The 23363-nt window shown below is 61.1% G+C and overlaps 1 protein-coding gene across 4 annotated transcripts in view; it reads right to left on the bottom strand.

Moving 5' to 3' along the window:
- SLC7A5 (solute carrier family 7 member 5) overlaps nucleotides 1-23363 on the bottom strand; it is a 60961-nt gene that overhangs the window by 15643 nt on the left and 21955 nt on the right. For 2 of the 4 annotated variants that reach the window (XM_060000709.1, XM_060000712.1), the window contains exons 3-9: nucleotides 21109-21214; nucleotides 20606-20650; nucleotides 20092-20215; nucleotides 19535-19638; nucleotides 19027-19123; nucleotides 18160-18309; nucleotides 16401-16578 (exon numbers count right to left, since the gene is read on the bottom strand). In XM_060000709.1, the coding sequence (XP_059856692.1) occupies nucleotides 16401-16578; nucleotides 18160-18309; nucleotides 19027-19123; nucleotides 19535-19638; nucleotides 20092-20215; nucleotides 20606-20650; nucleotides 21109-21214 (804 nt within the window). Of the gene's footprint in view, nucleotides 1-12269; nucleotides 15325-16400; nucleotides 16579-18159; nucleotides 18310-19026; nucleotides 19124-19534; nucleotides 19639-20091; nucleotides 20216-20605; nucleotides 20651-21108; nucleotides 21215-23363 lie in introns of those variants that run through there. The other 2 variants (XM_060000711.1, XM_060000710.1) reach the window with 2 other exon arrangements.

The raw sequence follows: 23363 nt of genomic DNA on the forward strand, positions 1-23363 counted from the left end.
ACTTTCTCCCCAGCCTCTTGTCCTCTCACTATGTTTCTTTAAATGGACTCACTTTATTTACTTAAAGGGAAAACCAGCCGTAAACAGAAGGTAACTGTAAAAAACAACGTAAACAAAACACCACCTTAGATGTGCAGCGGGACAGAATTTGCCACCCCCAGATGTGTCCTTGTGGAGTCCTACAATAAGCTGGTTATTTTCCAGGCAACACCAGACACGGTGAAAAACTCTGAAAGCCAAGTAAAAGTTACCCTTTTGCAAGAATCATTGACATCTGTAAGGGAAATCTCCGGCTGTAAGGGTGCCTCCTTCTCTGTATCCAGAAGGAAAGGACCACATCTCTGGAAACACTCATCAGTGGGGAAGTCAATGACGTAAATCTCCGTCACGACCTCATCCTGGACCCCCGGGCTTTTCCTCACTCCCCACACCTGACTCTCCCCCACACTCAACATCCTCTTTCGTGTTTGGCTGAAGATGATATTTAAGGTGAGGGTTTTGGCCATTAAACTTCTGTTTGATTTTTTCCCGTTAGTCAGTCTCATGTCAATTTAATTCTTAGACCAGCCAAAAGAACCTAGAAATTTCTTCCCCCACCACCGATTCTAGCAGGTTCGGCTGTTTTGCCAAAGGATGGGAACTGCGGGTCGGCCAAAAGGAAACTCACAAGAGTTGAGAGGCGTTCTAACTGGGACTTTCTCAATGCCACTGGAGGGGCTGCGACGGGGCGGGTGAGGGCAGAGGCACCCGTCACGTTTTGAGAGGGATGCCTTGCACCTCGCTCCCTGGCGCAGCTGGCTAGCAAAGCATGGGAACAAGGCCCCCTTCCCCTCCAGGCTGGGCAGCTGGGAGCCTCAGGCAGGGAGGGATGAGAGCCGGCCCCAGACCACTGGTCAGAGCAAAGTCAGGCGACCAGAACCTGCACCCACAGGTGTGTGCCCCAAAGAAATGAAAACGGGCTTCCGAATGAGCATCGTTCGCTGTGGCAAAGTGGAAACAACCCAGACATCCATCCGCTGATGGCAGGAAGACAAACAGTAACACTCCAGCCAAACAATGGAGTATCACTAGGCCATAGAAAGGAAGGAACACTGACACAGCTACCACATGGGAGAACGCTGACAGCATCCCATGCTGAGTGAAGGAAGCCCATCACAGAAGACCACATATTGTATGATTCCATGTGTATGAAAAGCCCAGACGCAGCAAATGCATAGACACAGAGAGCACGTCAGTGGTTGCAGAGACTGGAGGAGAGAGGGACGGGGCATGACTACCGATGGCTACGGTGGTTCCTTTTGGGGTGACAAAAATATTCTGGGACTGGATAGAGGTACCGGTTGTACAACATCGTGAATGAACTAAATGCCGCTGAACTGTGGACTTTAAGATGACTGACTTTATGTTTTGTGAATTACACCTCAATGGTTTTTTTTCGCTGTGCCGTGCAGCTTACAGGAACTTGGGCCACGGCAGTGAAAGTCTGGAATCCTAACCACTAGGCCACCAGGGGACTCCCTATACCTCAGTTTACAAGTTTTCTAAAAGTAAATTTTTCAAAAAGGAAGACACTCTGGGGGCTTCCCTGGTGGCGCAGTGGTTGAGAGTCCGCCTGCCGATGCAGGGGACACAGGTTCGTGCCCCGGTCCGGGAGCACCTGGAGCAGCTGGGCCCGTGAGCCATGGCCGCTGAGCCTGCGCGTCCGGAGTCTGTGCTCCGCAACGGGAGAGGCCACAACAATGAGAGGCCCGCGTACCGCCAAAAAAAAAAAAAAAAGGAAGACACTCTGGGAGAGAGGACAGAGATGGTTTACGGCCTGAGGCTGATGTCCAACCTCTGCACAGCGCGCACCCCTCCATCCCTCCGAGGGTGAGGGCCGTCTGTGCTCGGCCAGGTGTGCTGGCCCCAGGAGGACAGGCAGTAGACTCAACTAGGAAGGAAGGGACCTGAGACCCCGGCCCTGCGTTTGCTGGAGACCCTCTGCCCCTTCCCACTTGCAGCAGGCCCATCCCCCAGGCCCCGGGACATTTCTGTCGCTTCTCCCCTGTCCTCCCCTGACCAGCTCCTCGCCTGGCAATGTGGCTCCACAGTGGAGATACAAAGGGCGGCCAGTCTCCAGCCTGTCAGAGATGTCCTGAGGTCACCCTCTCTCTCCAGAGACTCACGGACACCCGCAAACACGCCTGACACCAGGGAGGTGACAGCCGTCGGCAGGCTCATCCAAATATAGGCGCCCATACGGTCCTCCTGCCAGATGGGAGAACGAGCCCCGTTGGAAAAACCCACCCACACGGAAGCGACGAGGTTGGGGTGCCGGTGGGGGGCTGCAGGGCTCGGACTGACCCGGGGCTCCCCAGGGAGCGGTCGGGACCACCTATGCCAGACACGCCAGGAGCTGCTAACACACACCCACCCCATTGTGGGTGGAACAGTGACCCCCCCTAAAATTCACCTCCACCTGGAAACACGGATGTGACCGGATTTGGAAATAGGGTCCTTGTAGATATAATTCGCTAAGTTTAGGTGGGGTGTGAACTGAGATTAGGGTGGCCCTATATCCAAGGAGTAGTGTCCTTATATTTCAGGTGCACACAGAGGGAACACCGCGTGAAGATGGAGCAGAGACTGGAGGGATGAGGCCACAAGCCAGGGACGCCTGGAGCCCCCAGGAGCTGGAAGAGGCAGGAGGGACCCTTCCTCGGAGCCTCCGGAGGGCGCCCAGCCCTGCGACCCCTTGATTTCAGACTCCTGGCCTCCAGGCCTGGAGGGAATAGATTTCTGTTGTCTGAGCCCCCGGCTCCTGGTCATCTGAGCCCCAGGACACCGAGGCAGCACCGCCCACGCCCGCTCCTGGCCTGGTGGGTGCGTGGTCTCAGGGCCTGCGTCCCCCACAGGCCTCCAGGCTGATGCTGAGGGCTGCTGTGTCCTCTCACGGCCCCACGGGAGCAGCAGCTGCTGCGCCCCTCTCCCCGGGGCCACGGCCGGCGCCCACGTGGCTTCACCGCGTGGTGACTCACGGAGCTGCTGCCTCTGAGAAACACAGCCTCTCCCTTTGGTGCCACGGAGGCAGCCGTGTCCCCACAGCCATGACGACCGCTCAGAGCTTGGGGACGCGGAGGGCAGGCCCCTCCCGAGAGCAGCACCGCACAGGAGAGCAAGGGTACCTGTCGCTGCACGGCGCCCTCCAACCCAGGTGAAGCGGTAGCCGAGGGGGAGCTGAATGGGCAAACAGAGCCACAGGCTGGGAGCCCGGTGGCCGTGGAGGGAAGGCAGTGGCCACACCCGCTCTCACTAACCTCCTGCTGGAGCTGGAGGGGCCAACTCTCTCCTCCAGCGCCGGGTCCTCGAAGCAGCGGGGAGGCCGGCGATGCCCGCTGCAGTTCGGCTGCCTGGAGGGTCCCTGGAGGGTCTTATTCTCTGAGCCGGAGCCCACAGCTCCGCCTGGCCTGGCCAGGGCAAAGGCTCAGAGTTCCCTGACCTTCTGAGCCCTTTGAGAGGAAGCTGCCTGAAGGAGGTGGGGATTCTCCCCAGATGAGGGGCACCTGGGCCGGACAAACCAGGACAGACCAGGATGGAGCGGTGGGCGTGACCTGATGGGCTCCTCCTTCTCAGGGGCCAATCCCCAGCCTCAGAGCGGGGTTTGACTTCCTGTCACCGCGGAGCTCAGGCTGGAGAAAGCTGGGTCACTCGGTTCAGCATCTGCGGGCACAGTTTCAGCGCTGGGTTGTAAATTAGGAAACAGCAGAGAGATTCCTCCTTTTGTGGAACTCTGCATTCAGGTGCTTATTCCAGAGACAAAACTAGGAACATACCTGGACAAGAGCACTGGGCTCTGGGGTGAAAAGGTGGGGGTGACTCAGTGGGATTAGAACTCGGTCTGGGGGCTTCCCTGGTGGTGCAGTGGTTGAGAGTTCGCCTGCCGATGCAGGGGACACAGGTTCGAGCCCTGGTCCGGGAAGATCCCACATGCCGCGGAGCAAGTATGCCCGCGAGCCACAACAACTGAGCCCATGCACCTAGAGCCCGTGCTCCACAGCAAGAGAAGCCACCGCAATGAGAAGCCCTCGCACCGCAACGAAGAGTAGCCCCCGCTTGCCGCAACTAGAGAAAGCCCGCGCGCAGCAACGAAGACCCAATGCAGCCAAAAAAGAAATAGAGATATATGTGTATATATATATATATATATATATATTTTTTTTTTTTTTCCGGTACGCAGGCCCCTCACTGTTGCGGCCTCCCCCGCTGCAGAGCTGATGTCCAACTCTGGACAGGCTCAGCAGCCATGGCTCACGGGCCCAGCCGCGCCACCAGGGAAGCCCAATATATATATTTAAAAAAAAGAACTCAGTCTGGATGTAGGGGGCGTGGGTTCAATCCCTGGTCGGGGAAGTAAGATCCCACATGCCACGAGGTGCAGCGAAAAAAAAAAAGTCAAATGGAAAGGCCTTGCTGAGCATGTCACCTGTGACCGACCCTAGTGGTAGCAGGTGAGGGGGGCTTTGGGCCGAGTGAAGCCCCCAGCTGAGTCCGCTCCTCCAGCCCCTGCTGGGAGCTCCCAGGCTGGGCAGCAGGCTGGCCTGGTTTACCAGGGGGTCTACCGAGTGTGAGGGGAAGCAGCGCGCTACGATGGATGCCTGGTCCTGAGAGCAGAGCGTGGAACGGTGCTCTCAGCTGTGAGGTCTGGCAGCCTCTGGCTGTTTCTGCCTGGGTCTGTGGTTCTGAATTAATGCTTATTAACGTAAGCGAGGCCAATCCAGAAATGGAAGCTGCTGGAATATCATGGGGTGCAGGGTCAGCACCGCAAAACCCAGCAGGTGTCCCCAGGCATCAGCACCTGTCAGCCACGTTGATCTGACTCAGTCGATCCTCACAGCGGCCCTGGGAGGGAGTTGGCCCTTGTGTTGGGGACACGTGGAGGCTGAGAGGCTGCCGTCTCAGCCAGGAGGCCGTGGTAGCCCAGATCCAGGCCCCCCAGCCTTCTCGCCCTCACTGTCCGAGGCAGTTACCCTGCAGGGTGAGGGTGAGGGGTAGAGGTGGGAGGTCCCACTGGTCTGTCTGCTTCACCCCCGGCTCCCTGTTAACTGTGGTTTGCAGGGAGGGTCGTTTCCTCCACAGTGTAAAGACTCTGGTCTAGATGGGGTGGTTGTCAGGTTTCCCGAGATTCCAGCTTCACCCCTTCCCCATCACCCACGCACACTACCATCCGGGTCGAGTTTGCGGGTGGGCCCCGCTGTCCCACCAGTGGACATGTTACCAGACACCAGGGACGTCCACATGGACCCAGATTGGAGATCTTTACATCAGGAGACAGGGAGGGTCCTACGCGGGCAGAGAGTCCCACGGAATCTCTAGTGGGTTAGATGGTGACACCCTCCCCCCCAATTCATGTCCACCCAGAGCCTCAGGATGGGACCCTATTTGGAAATAGGGACGTTGCAGATGTAATTAAGGCAAGGATCTCAGGATGAGCTCATCCTGGATTAGGATGGGCCCTAAATCCCTGAGAGTGTCCTTGTAAGAGAATGGAAAACGCACACAGACTCAGAGACACACGGAGAGGCCATGTGAGGACAGAAGCCTCGATGAAGAGGCAGGAAGGAGCCTCTCCCGTCATCCCAGGAGGGATCACAGCCCTGCCCACACCTTGATTGTAAACTTCAGGGCTCTGCACTGCAAGGGGATAAATTCCTGTTGTTTAAGCCCCTGGGTTGTGTTAAGCTGTGACAGCAGCCCAGGGACACGGGTACAAAGAGCTGCTTGCCACGCATCTCCACGAAGTGTCCCCAGTTCGGACTCTCTGGGACGGGGTCACACGGGGATGGCACGTGGTCCAGGATTCTCTCACCCAACGTGAGGTTCGTGCACCTTCTCCACGTGGCCGAGGCCGGGCATGGCTGGGCCATCATCCTCATCACAGTTTATTATCCAACCTGTGACCTCACCACAACCTCTCCCTTGATGGTTCACGAGGTCCCAGGCAGTTCCCAGATTGGGCTGTGGTGACGGGAACATTCTGAGCCTGGCCCTGGGCCTTGCACACACCTTGCAAGTGTGTGCTGGGTGCACACCCAGAAGCGATTAGTGAGTCATGGATTCTAGTGAAAGCTGCCTTACCGTTTCCAAAAGGGTTGAATTCACTTACACCCGCTCCCAGGGAGATTTATCTGAATGGAATTTGTGCCACTTGCAGAGTCCTGAAAAATGTGTACAGAGCTGGACTAAACTGGCCCAGATCATTGAGATCAAGATGTTTAGTTCCTTTTGGCAGAATTAATGATTCCCCGCTGCGCCCTGGCCTGCGGGCCTCCGGTGCTCTCTGTCAGGACAGCGGCAGAAACACGCTGTCGCGGGCCAGGTCTCCAGTGGGGTCCCCAGCACCTCACGTTTGACGAGAGATGCAGATTTCCCTTTGGAAGGAGCCAAAGAGAGAAGCAGGCATGGACAGGCGAGCGGAGGCTACTCTTCGTTGCGGGCTTCTCATTGCCGGGGCTTCTCTTGTTGCGGAGCTCCAGAAATGGGCAGAGTCACGGGACACCGTGACTCTCGGGCAGAGACGGGCCGTGACCCGGGGTACCAGCCCCCGCGTCCCCTAGGTTTCCTCCAGTGCACGACGGCACGGGGAGGAACGTACAGGTGGAAGAGACCCCTCCCCCACCCGGCTCGGCCCCTCTTGGGTGGCCTCCCAGGAGCATCTCTGAGGCAGGCTTACTGGGGTGTTCCGTGTCCCGCTGAGCTGCACGGGGTCATGGCCGAGGCCCCAGCCGACCCCACGGGAGCTCAGGGGCGGGGAGGCCCCGGGCTTGTCCTGAAACCGAGTGGCCCTGAGGGAATCCGGGCATCGAGGCCCTTTTGGCCCCGTTTCTTGTAGGCAAGACTCCAGCCTCCACGACCTTCCCTGAGTTCCAAAGGGCAGATTTGAACAGTTGGCTAATCAAGGGAGGAGAAGCCACGAAACCACCTGAGGCGAGATTACAGGGACCAGAGAAGCCCATCAAGGTGAGACCGACCACCTGAGGGCCTGCACACCCCTCACCTTGTCGGCACCCCACTCTGAACGCTTCTTAGAAACCTCATCACATCCTCCCAGGTTGGGACGCATAGTTTTCCGAGGCAGGAGCCTGCTGCGTCCCCCTTCGCCTGGCAAAGCGATAAAGCCACCCCCTTCTACTTCACCCAGAGCTCTGCCCCTGAGATTTGATTTGGCACCCGTGTACAGAGACGCTGAGCTTTCGCTTACAGTCCCAAACCGGGGACACCCGGGGACGTGTCCAGTCGTCACTGGATGCTGGCCGCCCGTAGAGACAGGGTTAGCTCTGGGGGAGGAGGGCCCCTCCGGCCAAGGGCAACTCGGGGAGGCCCAGCTGACAGTGGTCAGCGGCCACCCTGGCAGGGTGGGCCCCATGCCCACAGCGTCCATCCCAGCTGCCCGACCCAGGCAGGCAGGCAGGCATCTGCCGTCGGGGGCCTCCAGCTGGGCAAGCCGTGAGGAGCGCCATCTGGGGGAGGGGTGCCTCCGGCAGCCTCTCCCCCACTCCTCGGCCTCTTTCTCAGGCCCCGGCCAGAGAAGCAGAGGCTCCAGGCCTCACGCTGCGCTCAGCCACGACCCGAGGAAGAAAACTGCCTCTTCCCGACACTTTCCCCAGAAGGCCCAGCACGTCTCCCTCAGGCCTCGGGCCTCTCTGAGCCACTGGCTGCTCCGTGCTGGACGGGCGTGTGTTTGCCCATAGGCCCACCTGTCCCTGGAGCGGTGGTGGGCTCAGGGTCCCCGGAAGGGAAGGAGGGTCCTGCGCAGACATGGGTGTGCCTTGGGGGCGGGAAGAGTGAGGCCGCTTCCCTTAACTCTCCCCACCTCCTACACCCACCTCACACGTGGGAAAACGGAGGCTTCGGCGGGGGAGGAGTTTGCTCAAACTCTCATAGCTGGAGAGCGTTGGGCCGGGACTCTTCACGGAACACGGCACACTCACATCCGGGAGGACTGAGGGCAGCTCGTCCCCCTTCTCTGGCTTCCATCTGAGTGTCTCTGGGAGTCCCCAGCAGCCCATGTGTTCTCAGAGGTGAGCGAGGGAAAAGCCAAAAGGCAACTCACGACGTTCCAATAAACCTCCCGGGATCTGACAGAGGTCCCAGGATCCCAGTGCCCAGAGAGGGAGGGGGGTGAGGGGCCAAGAGAAGTCAGCAGGTGAGCTGCTCCACGAGGAAGCAGCACAAGCAAAGGCCCTGGGAGTGTCCCAGCCGTTGGGAGGCGGCCCATCACAGTGGGGTGCAGAGGGAGGGCGCGGGTGGGTCAACAAGGGTTGGAAGAGCAGCCGGCGGCAGACGTGCGAGGTCCTATGGAGGTGGGTCTTTGTCTCAAATGCAGCAGGTGTTGCATTATGTCTGTCAGATGGGTGGGGTCCTGGGGTCTGCTGCGCACATCAAAAACGCACAGCAAGATCCAGGCAGCCAAGCGTCCAGCGCACATTTAAAAACACGTGTAGAAAAGCGTGTGACGCTTTCACGCGCAGCAGGATCAATTTCCACCCGACTAGATCTAAGTACAGAACAGCGCCAGCATCCCAGAGAGCCCCCTGATTTTTTAAAAAGCTAATTTAAAAGTAATGTTTCTAAAAAAAAAAAATAAATACAATTTTTTAAAAAATAAATATATTAAAAAATTAAAGTATTGTTTCTGTGAATGTGTAAATCACCCATGGGATTCAAAATTCAAGAAGTATAAAGGGTGCAAGATGAAAACATGTTTCCTGCCCCTTCTCTGGGTACTCCAATTCCCACCCTGGGGACGGCTGGGGTTACCGACTTCTGCAGAACCCTTCCAGAGACCTTCCATACTCAGAAAAATACACTTGTATATTCTGTTTTCCCCTTTTTTGAAAAAATCGTAGCGTACCACGTCCACCATTCCATACCCTGCTTAGTGGTACACGCTGTTTCTAAGGCGAGTCGTCCGTCTTTGTCTTCCTTTCTTTGGGGTAACGGCTTTATGGAGACGTAATTCACATACTGAACAATTCACCCGTGTAGAGCGTACCGTCCAGTGGGTTGTAGTGCATCTGCCAGCATCGCGCAGCCAGCGCCACAGAACCTTCTCATCACCTCGTCGGTCTTCACGGCTGCCTTGGACTCCAGTGTGGGCTTGAGCCAGTTTCTTTAGCAGCTTCCTATTGTTCTGCCGACGCTCCTAAGGGATCAGGCGGCTTCAATGCCTGTTTCCTGCTTCCCTGCGGTGGGCACGTCTGACTTCGACCCTGCACACCCATCGCCCTGGGAACCTGCATGCACCGGGCTTATCGGGTGAGGTTCTGTCTCCCCGACGGGACAGGCAGCTCCCATAACCCGGGGGCTCGTGGGGAGCAGAGGAGGGCAAGGCCAGGCTCTCCTGTCCACAGCCCGTGAAGGGTTCGGGCAGCAGCAGGCAGCGGGAGGTGGCCGGGGTGGGGGGCGGCATGCCAGGTACAACAGAAGAAAACATCCCCGACTTCATGTAGACGGGGCTGAACTTCACCGAGCCGCCAGCCTGGAGAAGAGCCCAGCCCAGCGCCCCTGCCCCGAAGACCAGAGGACACTGCCTGGCTCCACAGCCCCTCCTGGAACAGGCCGCCTGGGGGATCTTCTCTCCCCACGCCCCTCCCGGCCGCCCTCACCCCACCCCCGCCCCGGCCCTTTCCAGCCCCTTCCCCTCCCCCAGCTCCCCCGAGACGACTGCCCGTCCTGTGGTCAGGGCCCATCTGCAGTGACCTTTCCAACATCCCTCCTTACTCAGGCCAGATCTGGCTTCCATGTGACACTTCTTTCCCTGGGGGATTCGCAGCCCGAGTCAAGGGACGAGGCCCAGAGAGAAAACAGGAGTGGCTTTACTGGAAGAACTGGGGACTCAGCCCCCCGCCCCCGTGGCTCCTTGAGAACCAGGCAGGGCCGTCCCACAAGACCACCTTCAGAGCCTGGAAGATGTCATGGTAGCCAGAGGGACGGGCGGGAAGCGCAGTCACGTCCAGGGGCACCCTCCCGCTCCCATGGCCGCCCGGGACACAGCGGCCCTTGGCAGTGGGAAAATGTTCGCTCCCCAGAGGAACCAGCCTCGCCGGCTGTGCAGGAAGGACGATGAGGTGGAACCCTGTCGAGACGAAGAGCGGCCCAGCCTGCAGCTTCCGGGGCGGGGAGACCCAGTCGGCCCTGAGGGCTCCTTACCCTGGACTTGCTGCATTCCCAAGTTCAGGGGCCTGGCTGGCCCAGAGAGCGCAGGTGGCTACTACCTGCCCGGGCTTGGAAGGGTTGGGACCACGAGGTGGGCAGGGCCAGACCCACGCCGACTTTGGGTCCCAGAGCCCTCCTTCGGGGAGGGCGTGAGGGTAAGAGCCCGTCTGGGGGCCACATGCCATCCTTCGACCAGCCTGCACAGAGATCAATGAGGGAGAGCGGCTTCTGGAACCTTCTGTGCCCCTCTTTGACCCAGAGAGGATGTGTTCTCCAGTGAAACGGGTAGAGACAGGTTCTGTGAAGATCTGATCACCCAGGGTGTTGGTGTGATCTAGGCGTTTAAGTTTAATCACCGTTGAGTTCCTACTTGCAGAATTAAGTCACCCTGTGGCTGGAGAACAAAGATCTGGGTCTTGCCAGACTCTGGGCCCCAAGAAGTAATAACGCGTGCAGCTCGGGGCCTGTGTGGCGTGGCCGGGCACACGAAGAAATTGAGGAGCAGTTCAGGCAGGAGGGTGAAGGGTCCTGGGGCCCCAAGGGAGGCTGGTAGCCTGGGGCAGCCCCACGAGTGCAGGGGGCGCCTTTGGGGGTGAGGATGTGCTGCTCTCCTGGTTCTTGGGCCACCCCTTCACCATCTTGGAGACCAGGGAAGGGTCACACGTTTACTACGCACGAAAGGGTCCTGTCCAGAGGCAAGAGCGCCAGGGGGTGCTGCTTCCTCCCCAGGGTCCTCGTAACGTCGTGGGGTGTCTGAGCTCTCCCACTGGGCCCGGATGTCACCCCCGCCCCGTCCCACTCTGCCTGGAATCAAGTTCCGCTTGCCTGGCCCCCATCCCCAGTCTGCCGAGATCCCACGCCCTCACGGTGGTTCTGGCTAACCCCCCGGGCAGGGCTGGCTCAGCGATGTCAGAGGTCCATGCCTCGCTGCCGACAGCCTGACCCCGCCGGCCGCTTCCCCAGGCAATTTCCCAAGAATTCGGGGACTACGAGAAGAGGCCTCCCCCAGCAGCCAGCATCCCACCACCTTCTTCCCCACCTTCTCCAAACAGGCTGCTCTCTCCGTGCACAGGCTTGGGCGAAAGTGCCCTGGTCCCCCACCCGGAGACGTTTCTCTTCTCTTGCCCCCTCCTGCCCCAGAGGACCCTGACCAGCTCCGCTCAGACCACACGCGTGGGGCAGTTCATTCAGGTCGGTGTGAGACCTGTCCTTTCGTGTCCAGACCCTTTTCCGTCAGTGACCGTGAAAGGCACTCTCGTTGAGGGCCAAGGAACGATCGGGATGCCAGTGCCCTTTCGTGTGTCCCACCTGCTCCCCTGGAGACGGAAGCAGGACTTTTAACACGAGTGGATGCGTCACGGTCTGTGCATCTCACGGGGCTGCCCCTGGGATTTCGTTCAGCTGGTCTCCCTGGAGTAATAGGTTTTCTCCAGCAAAAAGTGAAGCTACGTGGTGCTCAGGGACCCTGGGCACCCACCCCGCTGGGGGCAGCACCTGGCCCGTGGCTGGTACTCCCTTGCCCCAAGCCCAGGGGCTGGAGTGGAAGCCTCCCCCGGGGCACCCAAGGCCCCTGGTCCCAGCAGCCGTGGCTCGCGCGGCAGCCGCCGTGGACGAGCCTCCTGCCCTCGCTGAGGTTCAGGCGGCCTCCCCCGTCCCGCCATGCACGGCCCCGCGAGGAGTGGAGTTTGCCGGCATCGAGCGAGGGCTGGCAGGGCCCCGAGGCTGTGATGACTACCCTCAGGGCTGCTGTGGAAGCCTGTCCCTTCCCCCCGACCCGGCGCTGGTCCCGGCCTGGCCGTCGCCCCAAGGCCAGGCCTGTGCTCCTCGGCCCCAACTTCAAGGTCCCTCCTGAGAGCTGGACCCAAACTCCCCCCCCCTCATCCCCTCGCCTCCTCCCTGGCCCTGAGCACCCACCTGTGGCCTTGAGGAGGCTGTTGGCAAATGAATGAATGAATGACCGAACTGGGCAAGGAGGCGTATGATCACTCCCACCCCCACCCCCACCCCGGGGAGGCACCTCCAGGAACCTCCCTACAGCCAGAACCTGGCACCAAATACAAGACAGAAAACCATCAGCAGTGCTTATAATTCTTTAGAAACAAACACCCCCCCCACAAAACACAGAACTGCCCATCCCGAACCAGCGAAGCATGTAACAGGGTAGCGGTTGGCAGGAGAGAGAGGCGTGAAGTCACACACGTCACCGCACGACATCGTGGTGGGCGGCTGGCGTGGCTGGGACCCGTGGAGCAGCTGGGCTGTGCGCCACTCCCGCGATGAATAAACACGGTGCCAACAGCATCCCTCACACTAGTGAGACATGAGGACGAAACAAAGCAGAACGGCTGCACACTTGTTACGCCAAAACGTGGCTTAAAAAAAAAAGTAACCTACGAAGGTGAACGCTCAGGACACTTGTCAGTAGTGTGGTCGGGAGTGGAGTCTCTGCCCCAGAACAGACACGCCTGCCTTCTAAGGGGCGGGCGGGGCGGGGGCCCTGGGCTGCACGGGACCCCACAGCCCCAAGAATCACAGCCTGGGCCCACCACCTGCCTTCCCACATGCTGTGGAGAGCCACGCTTCAGAACGACCTCTGACCTTTCAGTGCGCAAAGGGGCCCCGTCACTCCTGCAGGGCTGGCGCCACCCCACTTCCCCAAGATGCACGTGGTGGGAAGGCCACTGCAGTCTGGACAGGGACACCTGGCTCCCTGCACTCTGCCAGGTCACGTCCAGAGCCAGTGGTCTGACCACGATGCGTCCTAAGTGTCGCCCCGACACCCTGGAGGCAAAGAGGCCAAAATCTGCTCAGCGGTTGCTGGACCCCCGCGGAAAGGCAGTGGGCAGTGCACCCCAGGCAGCACCCTGCCCGCCAGCTGTGCGAGGGGCTGCGGTGGCTACGATGGCCAGTCTCCTCCTGAAGGGGCACAATCCCACCAGGCAGGTGGTACAGCAGCTGTGGGCCCCATTTACAGGTGAGAAAACTGAGGCCCCAATACAGAAAGTCTAAAACCAGGTCTCTGACCTCCTGGATGACATTCTGCCTTCAGACGCTGAGCTGAGCCCCTAGACGCGTGGCTTACAGCCCCGGGACAACTGGGTTGGTGAGGAGACTTCCGTGGCCGTCAGTCCTCCTCACACGTCAGGAGCTACAGGCGGGCAGGGGTCTCCTGACCAGCACGAAGAGGGAGGGGTGGACACGTGGCCACCTCTGTTTCAGCCTCAATGCCCAGCCTGGCCCCCCGCAACAAGCTGCTTGTCAGGTCTCTCTGGGCCCATCGGACCATGCGGGGCCCCGGAGCCCAGGTGGGTGGCAGTGGATGGACTGGCCACTCGGAGCTCACATGGCCCCGGGGAAATGGCTACAGCTGAGCAGTGAGGCTCGATGCCCAAGGGCTAGTCTCATCCTTCCCCTGGTGGGAAGGTCAGGGGTCAGAGACCAAGGCAGAGCCGCCAGCGCCTAAGAGGGGCCTGGAGGGAGCCGATCTGACCTTTGGTGACGCTGCTCCCCAAGCTGACTCTGTGGACAGTGACAGCACAGGAAAGCCAGCCGGTGGCCAGGCCAGAGGAGCTTCTGGGCCTCGGCTGCCTCCCCTGGGGAAAATGCTATGGGAACCACAAACACGAAAGCCTGCGAGCACAGGCTCTCCGGAGGGGAGGGCGGGTGTACCATGCTGGTCTCAGCGGGAGCCACACCCCGAGTCAGGTGGCCTTCAGAGCAGGTGCAGAGTGCCGAGGCCTGGACTCGAGCTCCCCGAGTCTGGGACAGGTGACGGGGGCGGGGACAGCAGTGCCTTGGCCAGGAGCTGAGAGCCAGCCCCCGATAGCTGGCAGGGCTGCCATCCAGCCCTCGAGGCCCGGGAGAGCTGCCTTGCGGGAACACAGAGGAGAAGCCCACGAGGGGTCACGGCGTCTGCTTCCAGATTTCAAGTGTGAAGCTTTCAAAGGACTAGAGCTTGGCTCCAAAACCGATGCAGACCTGACCTGCAACAGCACTGCCCACTCGCCCAGCATAGGAGCTGCTGGAAGCTTCTGGCCTTTGCTCAGGCTGGTGTCCAGGGAGAGACTGTACAGTCAGGAGCCCAAAGGTGTCCTGAGTGACCGGGTCTAGCCCCCAAACTGGCCCCGATCTGCACGTCCCGGTGGGAGGTCCGGGGTCTCCCAGCTGCCCCTGACTTCCGCTCGGATGCCCCTGCCCGCGGCAGGCACCAGGGCACCACTGTCGATCAGCCCAAGGCCTTTCCTTCTACAAGCCTTTCATTCAGATGTTCTTTCTTTTCTGGGGTGGGGAAGGGAGCTAGCGCAGGTCTTTAAGGCAACGAGACACGAGCACGTGGGTTAGTTTCACGCAAGTCACTACATCTACGGTAACAGAGAAACGGCAAAGCCCAAGCGCGTGTGTCCAGGCCACCGTCCAGAGGGTGAGGCCGAGCCCGGAACACTGCCGGGGGTTCTCAGAACCTCTCCGTTCTGGAGACGTGCCAGAACCTGGCGACAGGATCTGGTCCCTCTGAGGCACATCGTGCTACGGGTGGCATTAGGGGAGAAAAGACGCCCCCCCCCTCCGCCAACACACGTTTCTTTAAAAAATAATCATCTTGGTGGCGTCGACGCGACCTAAGATTAAGTTAAAACAAAAATAATAAAGGGACTTCCCTGGCGGTCCAGTGGTTAAGACTCGGTGCTCCCAATGGAGGGGGCACAGGTTCGATCCCTGCTCGGGGAACTAAGATCCTACGCGCCGCGCGGTGCGGCCAAAAAAAATAAAATAAAGTTAAAAAAAAGTACAAATACACAAAGGTGAGAAGGGAGAAGGCCTGATTCGGCAGGAAGCCCCGCAGCCTCCTCGGTCCAACATTCCCGCCTGCACGCTCGAGAGGTATCCACAGACATCCGTCTTCTGGGACTAAATTCGTACCAGGGTTCACAGTGGCCCGGCCGCCACCCCGGGGGAGGGACGGTGGGGGCCCCCAGCTGAGCTGCCTGGATGATGGAACCGGAGTCGCTTTCTAAGGGGTGGGTGGTTTAAAACAATCTCTGCGTTTTCCTTCCGGCAGCTTCTCAGATCTTATCGCTTATGTCTCCTGGGGAACCACATGCATGAGCTTCTGGCAAAGGACCGTCGTGGAAACTGCCAGGAGAAGAGCGGAGTTACTTGGGGATCCTCTGGTCCCGGGCCTGGGGGGTCAGGGCAGCGAGGGATGTGGGCTCACCCCGCCCCGTCCTGACGCGTCCTGAGGTTGTAGGAGAAGCCAGAAAGCCAGACATTTACGTGGAACCTCCCAATTTGCGTGTGTGTGCGCGCACGTGCGCACCTCGGGCCTGCAGGCCTCCTGAGGGTTACGTTACTCAGGGAGGTGAGGCCAAGGATCCCGGCAACAGGCGGGTGCCGGCTCCACCCCTCATCCCGGTTCAGACCCCAGGGCCATCGAGAGACGTAACTAGATGGTGGCCCCCCTGCTGGAGGCCTGTGACACCACACCTGGGCCACCGCCTGGCAGACCTCCAGGACCGGCAGCCAGCACGCCCACCGCGGTCCTCAGAGGGGCTGGAACAGGCGGGTGTGCTGGCGCCCAGGTGAACCCATCACCCACAGAGCCTCCACGAGCATCACTCGGGGGAGATTTCAGAACGGAGGGGCCCTGCTCTAGGCCCTTGGTGTGTTCCGACAGCTCTTCAACAGGGACTACAGTCCGGGCTGGAGGCAAAGCCCCAGCAACATGATGGGCAGCGTCCTGGGCCCCGGGCAGGTGCCCATGAGAATTCTGGGATGGCTACCTTGGGGATTTTGAAGCCCATGCAGGAGCCGGTCACACTAACAGTGGTCTCGGCACAGGGTCCTGAACCAGGCTTGTAAATGAGCCCTGTGGCCACAGTGCAGACCCTGTTTTCTCCTCCTCAGCCGGCTGGGTTTAAGCTGGCGGCAGACGGGGATTTCGTTACTTGGCAAGAGCGGCCTGGTTTTCTGGAATCCCTTGTTCTGAGATTAGCTGGTGCGCAGCTGAGCGCCTTACCCTGAAACACGTAGGCCAGGTCGCCACCCGACATGCCCAGCTCGGTCTGCTCGGCCAGGGCCTCACGCGTCCCGACCCCGACCCCCTGCGGACCCCCGGCCGTGGGCACTGCCTGCCGCGTCGCTCCCGGCCAGGCGGGCGGGGCAGACCCCAGGGCGGGTGGAGGAGGCGCGGCCGGGGGGGAGGTACTCACAGATGCTCTGCAGCAGCCACTTGGGCTTGTTTTTCCACCAGACCCCGAGGAAGTAGATGGGCAGGCCGCTGAGGATGATGGCGAAGCCGATGCCACACTCCACGGGCGTCTTCCAGAAGGAGACGGCGATCAGGAACAAGCAGGCCAGGATGAAGGACGCCGGGAGAGCCAGGTGGACCTGCGGAGGGGAAGCAGTTGACACGGGGAGCGGGGCCTCCCCGCCTGTCCTGGCCAGCCCTGGGAGCACGGCGCCCTCCCTGTGCCCCCGCCACAGCCGGCCTCGCCCTTGGGCCCCCCCAGCCCCTCCCATGGACCCCCCCGGACAGCCCTGCGCCCAGCTGATCCTTCCGGATCCAAAAGGGCCCGGCCTCCCGGGCTGCCACACTCGCTGCGCAGCGTCTCTAGGGTTTACTAGGGCCTGAGGTTCCCCTGGGTCGTGCTGGCCTCTTGAGAACCTTGTTCTCCGTGTACCCACCTCAGCACCCAGCACTGGGCAGTAATTACCCAAAGCCCAGCTGGTGCTGGCGGGTGAGCTGGACCAACCAGGCTTCCCAGGTGGGGGAAGGTGGGCACCCCTGGTTCCCACATCGCAGGGCGGGCCCCCGGCCCCGCCCCTCACCACTGTCCCGTGGTGTTGGGCAATGCCTCTGGGAAGGCCGTGGCCACCCGCTAATAGGCAAGGGGCGCCCACCTTCCCAGAGAGTCCTTGCGGATGGACTGGACCACAGGCTGCGTGGCTGCCTGGCAGACAGCCCCGCCCACACAGGGCCCGGAAGAGGAGCCACAGAGGCACCCACAGCACGGCCAGGGCCCCAGGGACACTTGTCCCCTGTCTGCACCCCCCGTGCCTCCTGCCAGGCGGCCTGTCCACACCCGGAACCCGCCCTCTGTCTACACCTTGGCAAGAGACCCTGGGGTGAGCGAGGGTCCCATCAGGTCGGCCCTCATGCCTGCTCCACCCCCAGCTCCACAAGGACAGGCCTGCTCCCCACAAGCAGGGAGCAAGGTGGTCCAGGGCACTGAGGTCGCTGGGTCCCCTGGCGGAACCTGTCCAAGACAGGAAGTCTGGTCCTGGCTGGCATCGCAGGACTGCTCGGTGGGCGAGGGGCCCTTGGACAGGCGCCAGCTGCTGGCCACACGCCACCAGGACCGGATGAAGGGCAGGAGCTGCCGGTCGGCAGCCGCCACGCCACGGGCTCTGCCCTCTCACTCCGCCATGACTGTCGGGGGCATAGCTGACGTGCTCACCAGGCCTCCCCAGCAGGGGTGTGACCCCCTTTTTGCAGAAACAAGGTCGCCCTTGGGCAGCTGTGCCCAGTACTGAGTTTATGAGGACACAGAGAGCCGACCTCAGGCTGGGGGCACGGTGGGCAGCCTGGTCCCGAAAAGCCCCCATTCACTCAGGGGCAAAGTCAGAGGACGCGCCCCTCCCCAGACAAGGTGGGGCCCGTCCCCTCCGCCCACGTGCAGTCTGCTCACGGCCACCCCGGCCGCCCGGGGCCGCAAGCTGCTTACTCCTGCTCCTCTCCTTTCGCTAGAAGATAAGCTCTAGGAGGATTAGGTGCTGGGGGTGGGGGGTGACTATCGTGTGCTTTGACGAACCCCAGCACCTAGAATCAAACAGTCATCAGGAGAACTCAAGGCTTCTCACCAGGGCCCTTGGAGAAGGGTGCCCTGAGCTCCGGTGTGCAGAGGGGACGGAGGCCCGCAGAGCGACGCTGGCTGCCCGGGCACACGTGGGGACCGCGTGGACGCTCACCTTGATGGGCCGCTCCAGATCTGGCTTCTGGTAGCGGAGCCAGATCATCCCGATGATGGCCAGGGCCACACAGAGCCAGTTGAAGAAGCTGAAGAAGTTGATGACGGAGAAGATGTCTTTGGAGAAGGCGTACAGCAGGGTCATGACGCACTGCAAGCACGGGGACGGGCCGTGAGCCGCTGCCGCCGCCAGGACACACCTGGCGGGCGGGCTGACCGCACGCACCCACTCCCGTCTTAAAGGAAGATGTGGTCTGTGGGACACGCAGGCCCTCACGGCAGAGGAAAGCGCTGACGGGGAAGGGGCCGAGGCGCCTGGATTTCAAGCGCTGACGGGGAAGGGGCCGAGGCGCCTGGATTTCAAGTGCTGACGGGGAAGGGGCCGAGGCGCCTGGATTTCAAGCGCTGGCGGGGAAGGGGCCGAAGCGCCTGGATTTCAAGCGCTGGCGGGGAAGGGGCCGAGGCGCCTGGATTTCAAGGAGGGGTCACAGGCCACGCGCTGCCCTGCGGGGGGGGGTTTGCTTTCACACGCCTCCAGGTTGTTTCTGCTTCTTGTTTCTCTCTCTCTTTTTTTTTAATAACCACCATGTATTAATTTTGGAACGAGAAACAAAAAACCATCCAGCGCCCCGTGGGGTTCGGGGGAGCGTGTGGCGAAGAGCCTGACGTGGAGACACACCTCGCGCTACAGCCCGTCTCACCTGCACCTTGGCCTCCGGCCCGCAGCCCGGTGACACTAGGCGGAGCCGGGACGGCATGGCCGCTCCCCAGACTCCCTCTGCAGAGCCCCCAACAATCCCCGAGGGACACGCCCACCCTCCACCTCGCCCCGCCAGTGACCCCCGCCCCATGGAGGGCGGGGACTCACCGTGAACACGAGCGAGGGCACGGGCGTCAGCAGCTGCGGGTGGATCATGGAGAGGACGGAGGGCAGGTGGCCCTCCCTGGCTCCCACGAAGAACAGCCTGAGGACAGAGGGGAAGGCGGTCGGCCTCGGCCGAGGGACCCAGGCAGGTGGGGAGCGGAGGGGGCCTGTGCTGAGGACCGGGCTCCCTGCCGTGGGCCTTGGTGTCCCCCACGGAGCCAGCTGGCAAGGGGCCCTGTCACCTCCAGCCCCCCACAGGGTTCACGTGAACCCACGAGAGAGCCTGGACGGACACAGCAGTTGTGTCACCTCTGGGCAGGAACGTGCGTTATTTCTGTGTCACTTGAATGTTTTGACAGCTATGTTATTACTCAAAGTAACAAAAACTAGAGCTCTCCGAGAGCACGCGAGAAAGCCACGCGTAGCAGCTCCCCACGCGCAGCCCCGCCCGCTCCACCGCTCTGCCGCCAGAGCCTGCGTGACCGAGGGCGGCGGCCCTGGCGGGGCTCACCTGGAAGACGTGAAGAGGGACCCGTTGACGGAGCCAAAGCAGGACAGACCCACGAAGACGGGGATGATCCAGGACATGACGCCCAGGTGGTAGTTCCCAAAGTCCTAGACGGACGCTGAGCGTGAGCCCTGCCCCGCGACGCCCCGACTGCCCCACCTGGCCGTCCGCAGGCGCCTCACCGCCCCCCACCCCCGGGCTGGCCCACACACAATCCCCTCCCCGGGGGCTCAGTATTCATTCGGAAGGTGGGACAGGCCTCTGAGGTGGGGCTGGAGGTCCGTAATGGACTCAGCCCCTCGGCTTTAAGAGCAACCATCACTGGAACCACCACAGACGTGCCAACTTAAAGCTGTGCAGGGTGGTCTGGGCACCAGCGCTGCTGAAGCTCCCTGGGGTCCCCACGTACAGCCAGCGCCCTGCACCCGCTGGCAGGCTTGGTAAAGCACCAGCTCAACCCCTCTGAGTAGGAGCACACTTTGCAGACGAGGGGCCCGGCCTGCTTCTCATCGTGGGCTCGGAGGGCCGCGGCTGGCTCTTAGCGGCAGGTGGCATCTTACCACGGCCACAGCCTCCGACGTGAGCATCTGCTCAGGGGACAGCGTGGTGAAGTAGGCCAGGTTCGTCAGCACGTACACCAGGGTGACGATGGGGAGGGAGATGATGATGGCCAGGGGCAGGTTTCTGCAAGGACCGGGCGGGCACATCACCAAAATGAAGCCCACAACAGGGCCAGGCCTGTCCCTCGCTGCAGGGGAAGCGGCACGTGACCAGCAAGTGGCTGGAAGGTGGCGCTTGGGGCAGGGCAACTGTGCAAACCTGGGCCAGCGACTCAACCCTGCCGGCCTCCACGCCCCCATGTGTGAAATGGGCTTCCTGCCCATTCTGAGGACGAACCTTCTTCTAGATCACACGGCCCCCATGATCCTGACCCCAGGGGCCCTCCCGGAAGGCCATGCACTGCTTTTGTCGGGGGCTGGGCTGAGCCCAAGGATGGGCTCTTGGACAGAACCAGGCTTCTTCCTTCTCTCAGGTGAAAATGATAAAAACACGCGTCTCTGTTCGCATACATACCTGTAGGGATTAATCATCTCCTCTGTGACAAAATTCAAGTAATTCCTAGAATTTAGAGAGCAGACTTTTATTATACGTTCCTCCCTCAGTCATCGGGAAGAAAGAATGCAGGTTCCACGGGGAGTCCGACCTGGCTGCCCTGGGCCGGTGGAGAGGGGACGCCCACACCCCCAGGACGCTCCCTCCCTCCTGGTGAGCAGCTGGGGCCATGCGGGCGCCTCCTGAGATGGCGATGCTCCTGCCCCTCCCCAGCGCCATCCCCCCTGGGAAGCAGCACCGTCCCTGAGGTGTCAGCAGAGGTTTATCTCGGGGCCCCGTTCTCGGGGGCAGGACACGAGCCGAGAACAGCACTGCTATGAGGGCCCCTCTGTGCTTCCTCGGGAAGCATGGGGTTTCCTGCCCCCGCCCCGTAGAACTGCCCGTGGATGGCCGAGAGGTGTGGATTTCTGGACACTCTGGGGTCTGGCACGTGTGCCCCAGGGCCCGGATGTTCTAGAACCTACCATCCCCCGTAGGCAAAGAGGCCGCTGTACAGCGCCAGCACGATGTTCCCCACGTCCACTTTGGTGCCTTCAAACGAGGACTTGGGGTCCAGATTGGACATGTTACCTGGCAGGGGCCAAACAGACAGATAGGGATTCTGCGTTAGAAATCGTGGCACGGAGGCCAAGCCACAAGTTCCGAAATGTTCCTGGATCAAAATACAGTAATAGACAAAAATGCAACAGATTAAATGCACCTGTGAGCCCCCAAACTCCCAGGGGCCGGGGCAGGCAGGCAGGGTGAGCGCGGTTCTGCTAGGTCTGAGGCCCCTGTCCCCGCCCACTAGAGATGGGGAGGGCAGCTCTGCAGATCCCCGGCCGGGCGGACACCCAGCGCCCATCTGTGCCTGTGGGACAGGATGCCTGGGACGGGCGGGCACCGGGGTGGGTCTGCCTTGCCTGGGCTCCAGGGCGCTGGGCGCCTCAGAGGACGCTCCCTGCAGATCTCAAGATGCGGCCCAGTCAGGGCACCTGGGCTGCGTCTCCACTCTCCCCCTCAGTGTTGGGAGCCCAGAGCTGCTAAGCGTAAGCCAGGCTTCTCGTCTGGGCACACGAGCTCCCGAAGACGACCTGGACCCGCCCTGGGACGTGGCTGTACCCGAGGGGCTGCAGCTGGTGAGGGACGGTGGGTTCAGCTCTGTTCCCTAACCCAGATGGACGTACTGGGCTCTTGGACACAGGGGGTCGGCTTCTCTGCTGACCATTTCCACCCTGAATGGCCCCAGGCGTCCTGGGCTTGTGGTCGTATCGCTCCAACCTCTGCCCCGCCTTCACCGGCACCTCTGCTGTGGCCCCCCTTGTGACCCGAAAGGACACCTGTCATTGGACTTAGGGCCCCCCTAACCCAGGACGATCTCAGCTCCATCCTTTCCTTAATTACACCTATAGAGACCCTTTTCCTGAGTAAGGCCACATCCACCGATTCCGTTGGACATGTTTTGGGGGCCACCACTCAACCCAGTATGGTAGACGTGAAACGTGGGGGCCTTAGAAGGGTCCCTGGCTACTAGGACAGTGTCTGGCCCTTTCTGAGGCTGTTACACCATCTGTGAAATGGCCCCATAACACCCAGGCCCAGAAAGACTCGCTCCATAAGGAGGGACCAGCCTGCCAGCCAGGTGCCGACAGACACGGGCAGGGGCGCGGCCAGACTCCACGGGGTTTTCGTTCCTGGCTCCCCGGCTCTGGGTGCGGCCGTGACACAGGCCCCACGGCTCTGGATATGAGGGTCTGTGCCCCGTGCTGCTGAGAAGCACATGGTCCAGGACCCGAGGGACCAGGCTGAGACGTGACCCTGGGGCTGCTACATGGGTCACTGCCGCCCGTGGCTGGAGGATCTGCAGGTCCCTCGGGGGACGGGGGGGATGGAGGACGCCATGCCTTCCACAAGGGCGATGGCCTTGGTCACCCCAGGAACACAACACGGTGACGGTATGAGGAGGTCGAAAAGTGGACCCGTGGCAGGGAGGCTCCCATAAAACGCCGTCATTCTACCCAGTCAAAGCCTGCACTTCAAGGCAGCACTCATTTCCTCTGGCAAACGCCGCGGGGGGAGGGGAGGGACCCCAAGTTCCCTTCTGGGTCCAGATGCCCTGGATGCCTGGACTCTGCCCTGCAGGTGTGCTCAGGCGTGAGCTGGGAGAAGGACTCAGGACGCAGGAGGTCCCTTCCGCTCCCCAGATGAGGCCACGGTCTCGTGATGAGAAAAGGCTCCCGGGAGGCTGGCAGCTCACCCAGCCCGCCACCCACATGTGACCTGTGTTACAGGCCCGGGTCCTGAGACCGCCTGGTCACAGGGGGGTCAGCAGGCGGGTGGGCAGGGGCAGTGCACAGAGCCGGCTCAGGACAGGGCACCCCAGCACAGCACCCAGGGCCCGGCTGCTCCCCATGGAATGTTCTGGAATGTGCCTTCCTTTACAGCTGTGAGGAGGGGGAGGGGCATCTGTCCCACAAGTTGGGGAAGCTGAGGCTCAGGCCACCTGCCCACGGACCTGGGTCTGGCATCCTGAGCAGGCAGCCGCTCCCAGACGCTGCAGCTGCTCCCGCGACCTCAGGTCTCCAGAAGACCCTGCACCCCTACAGGGTGCTGCTGCCGGTCAGGGTCTTGCAACTACTTCTGGAACATTGAAGGCCTTTCACAGCAAGGGCTCCTTACAAGTAAGGCACTTGAGATTTTCTCCTCAATCTGCACCATTTCCCCATCAGGACATACTTCG

Source organism: Delphinus delphis, chromosome 20 (assembly GCF_949987515.2).
Source record: "Delphinus delphis chromosome 20, mDelDel1.2, whole genome shotgun sequence".
In the NCBI taxonomy this organism is placed as follows: domain Eukaryota; kingdom Metazoa; phylum Chordata; class Mammalia; order Artiodactyla; family Delphinidae; genus Delphinus; species Delphinus delphis.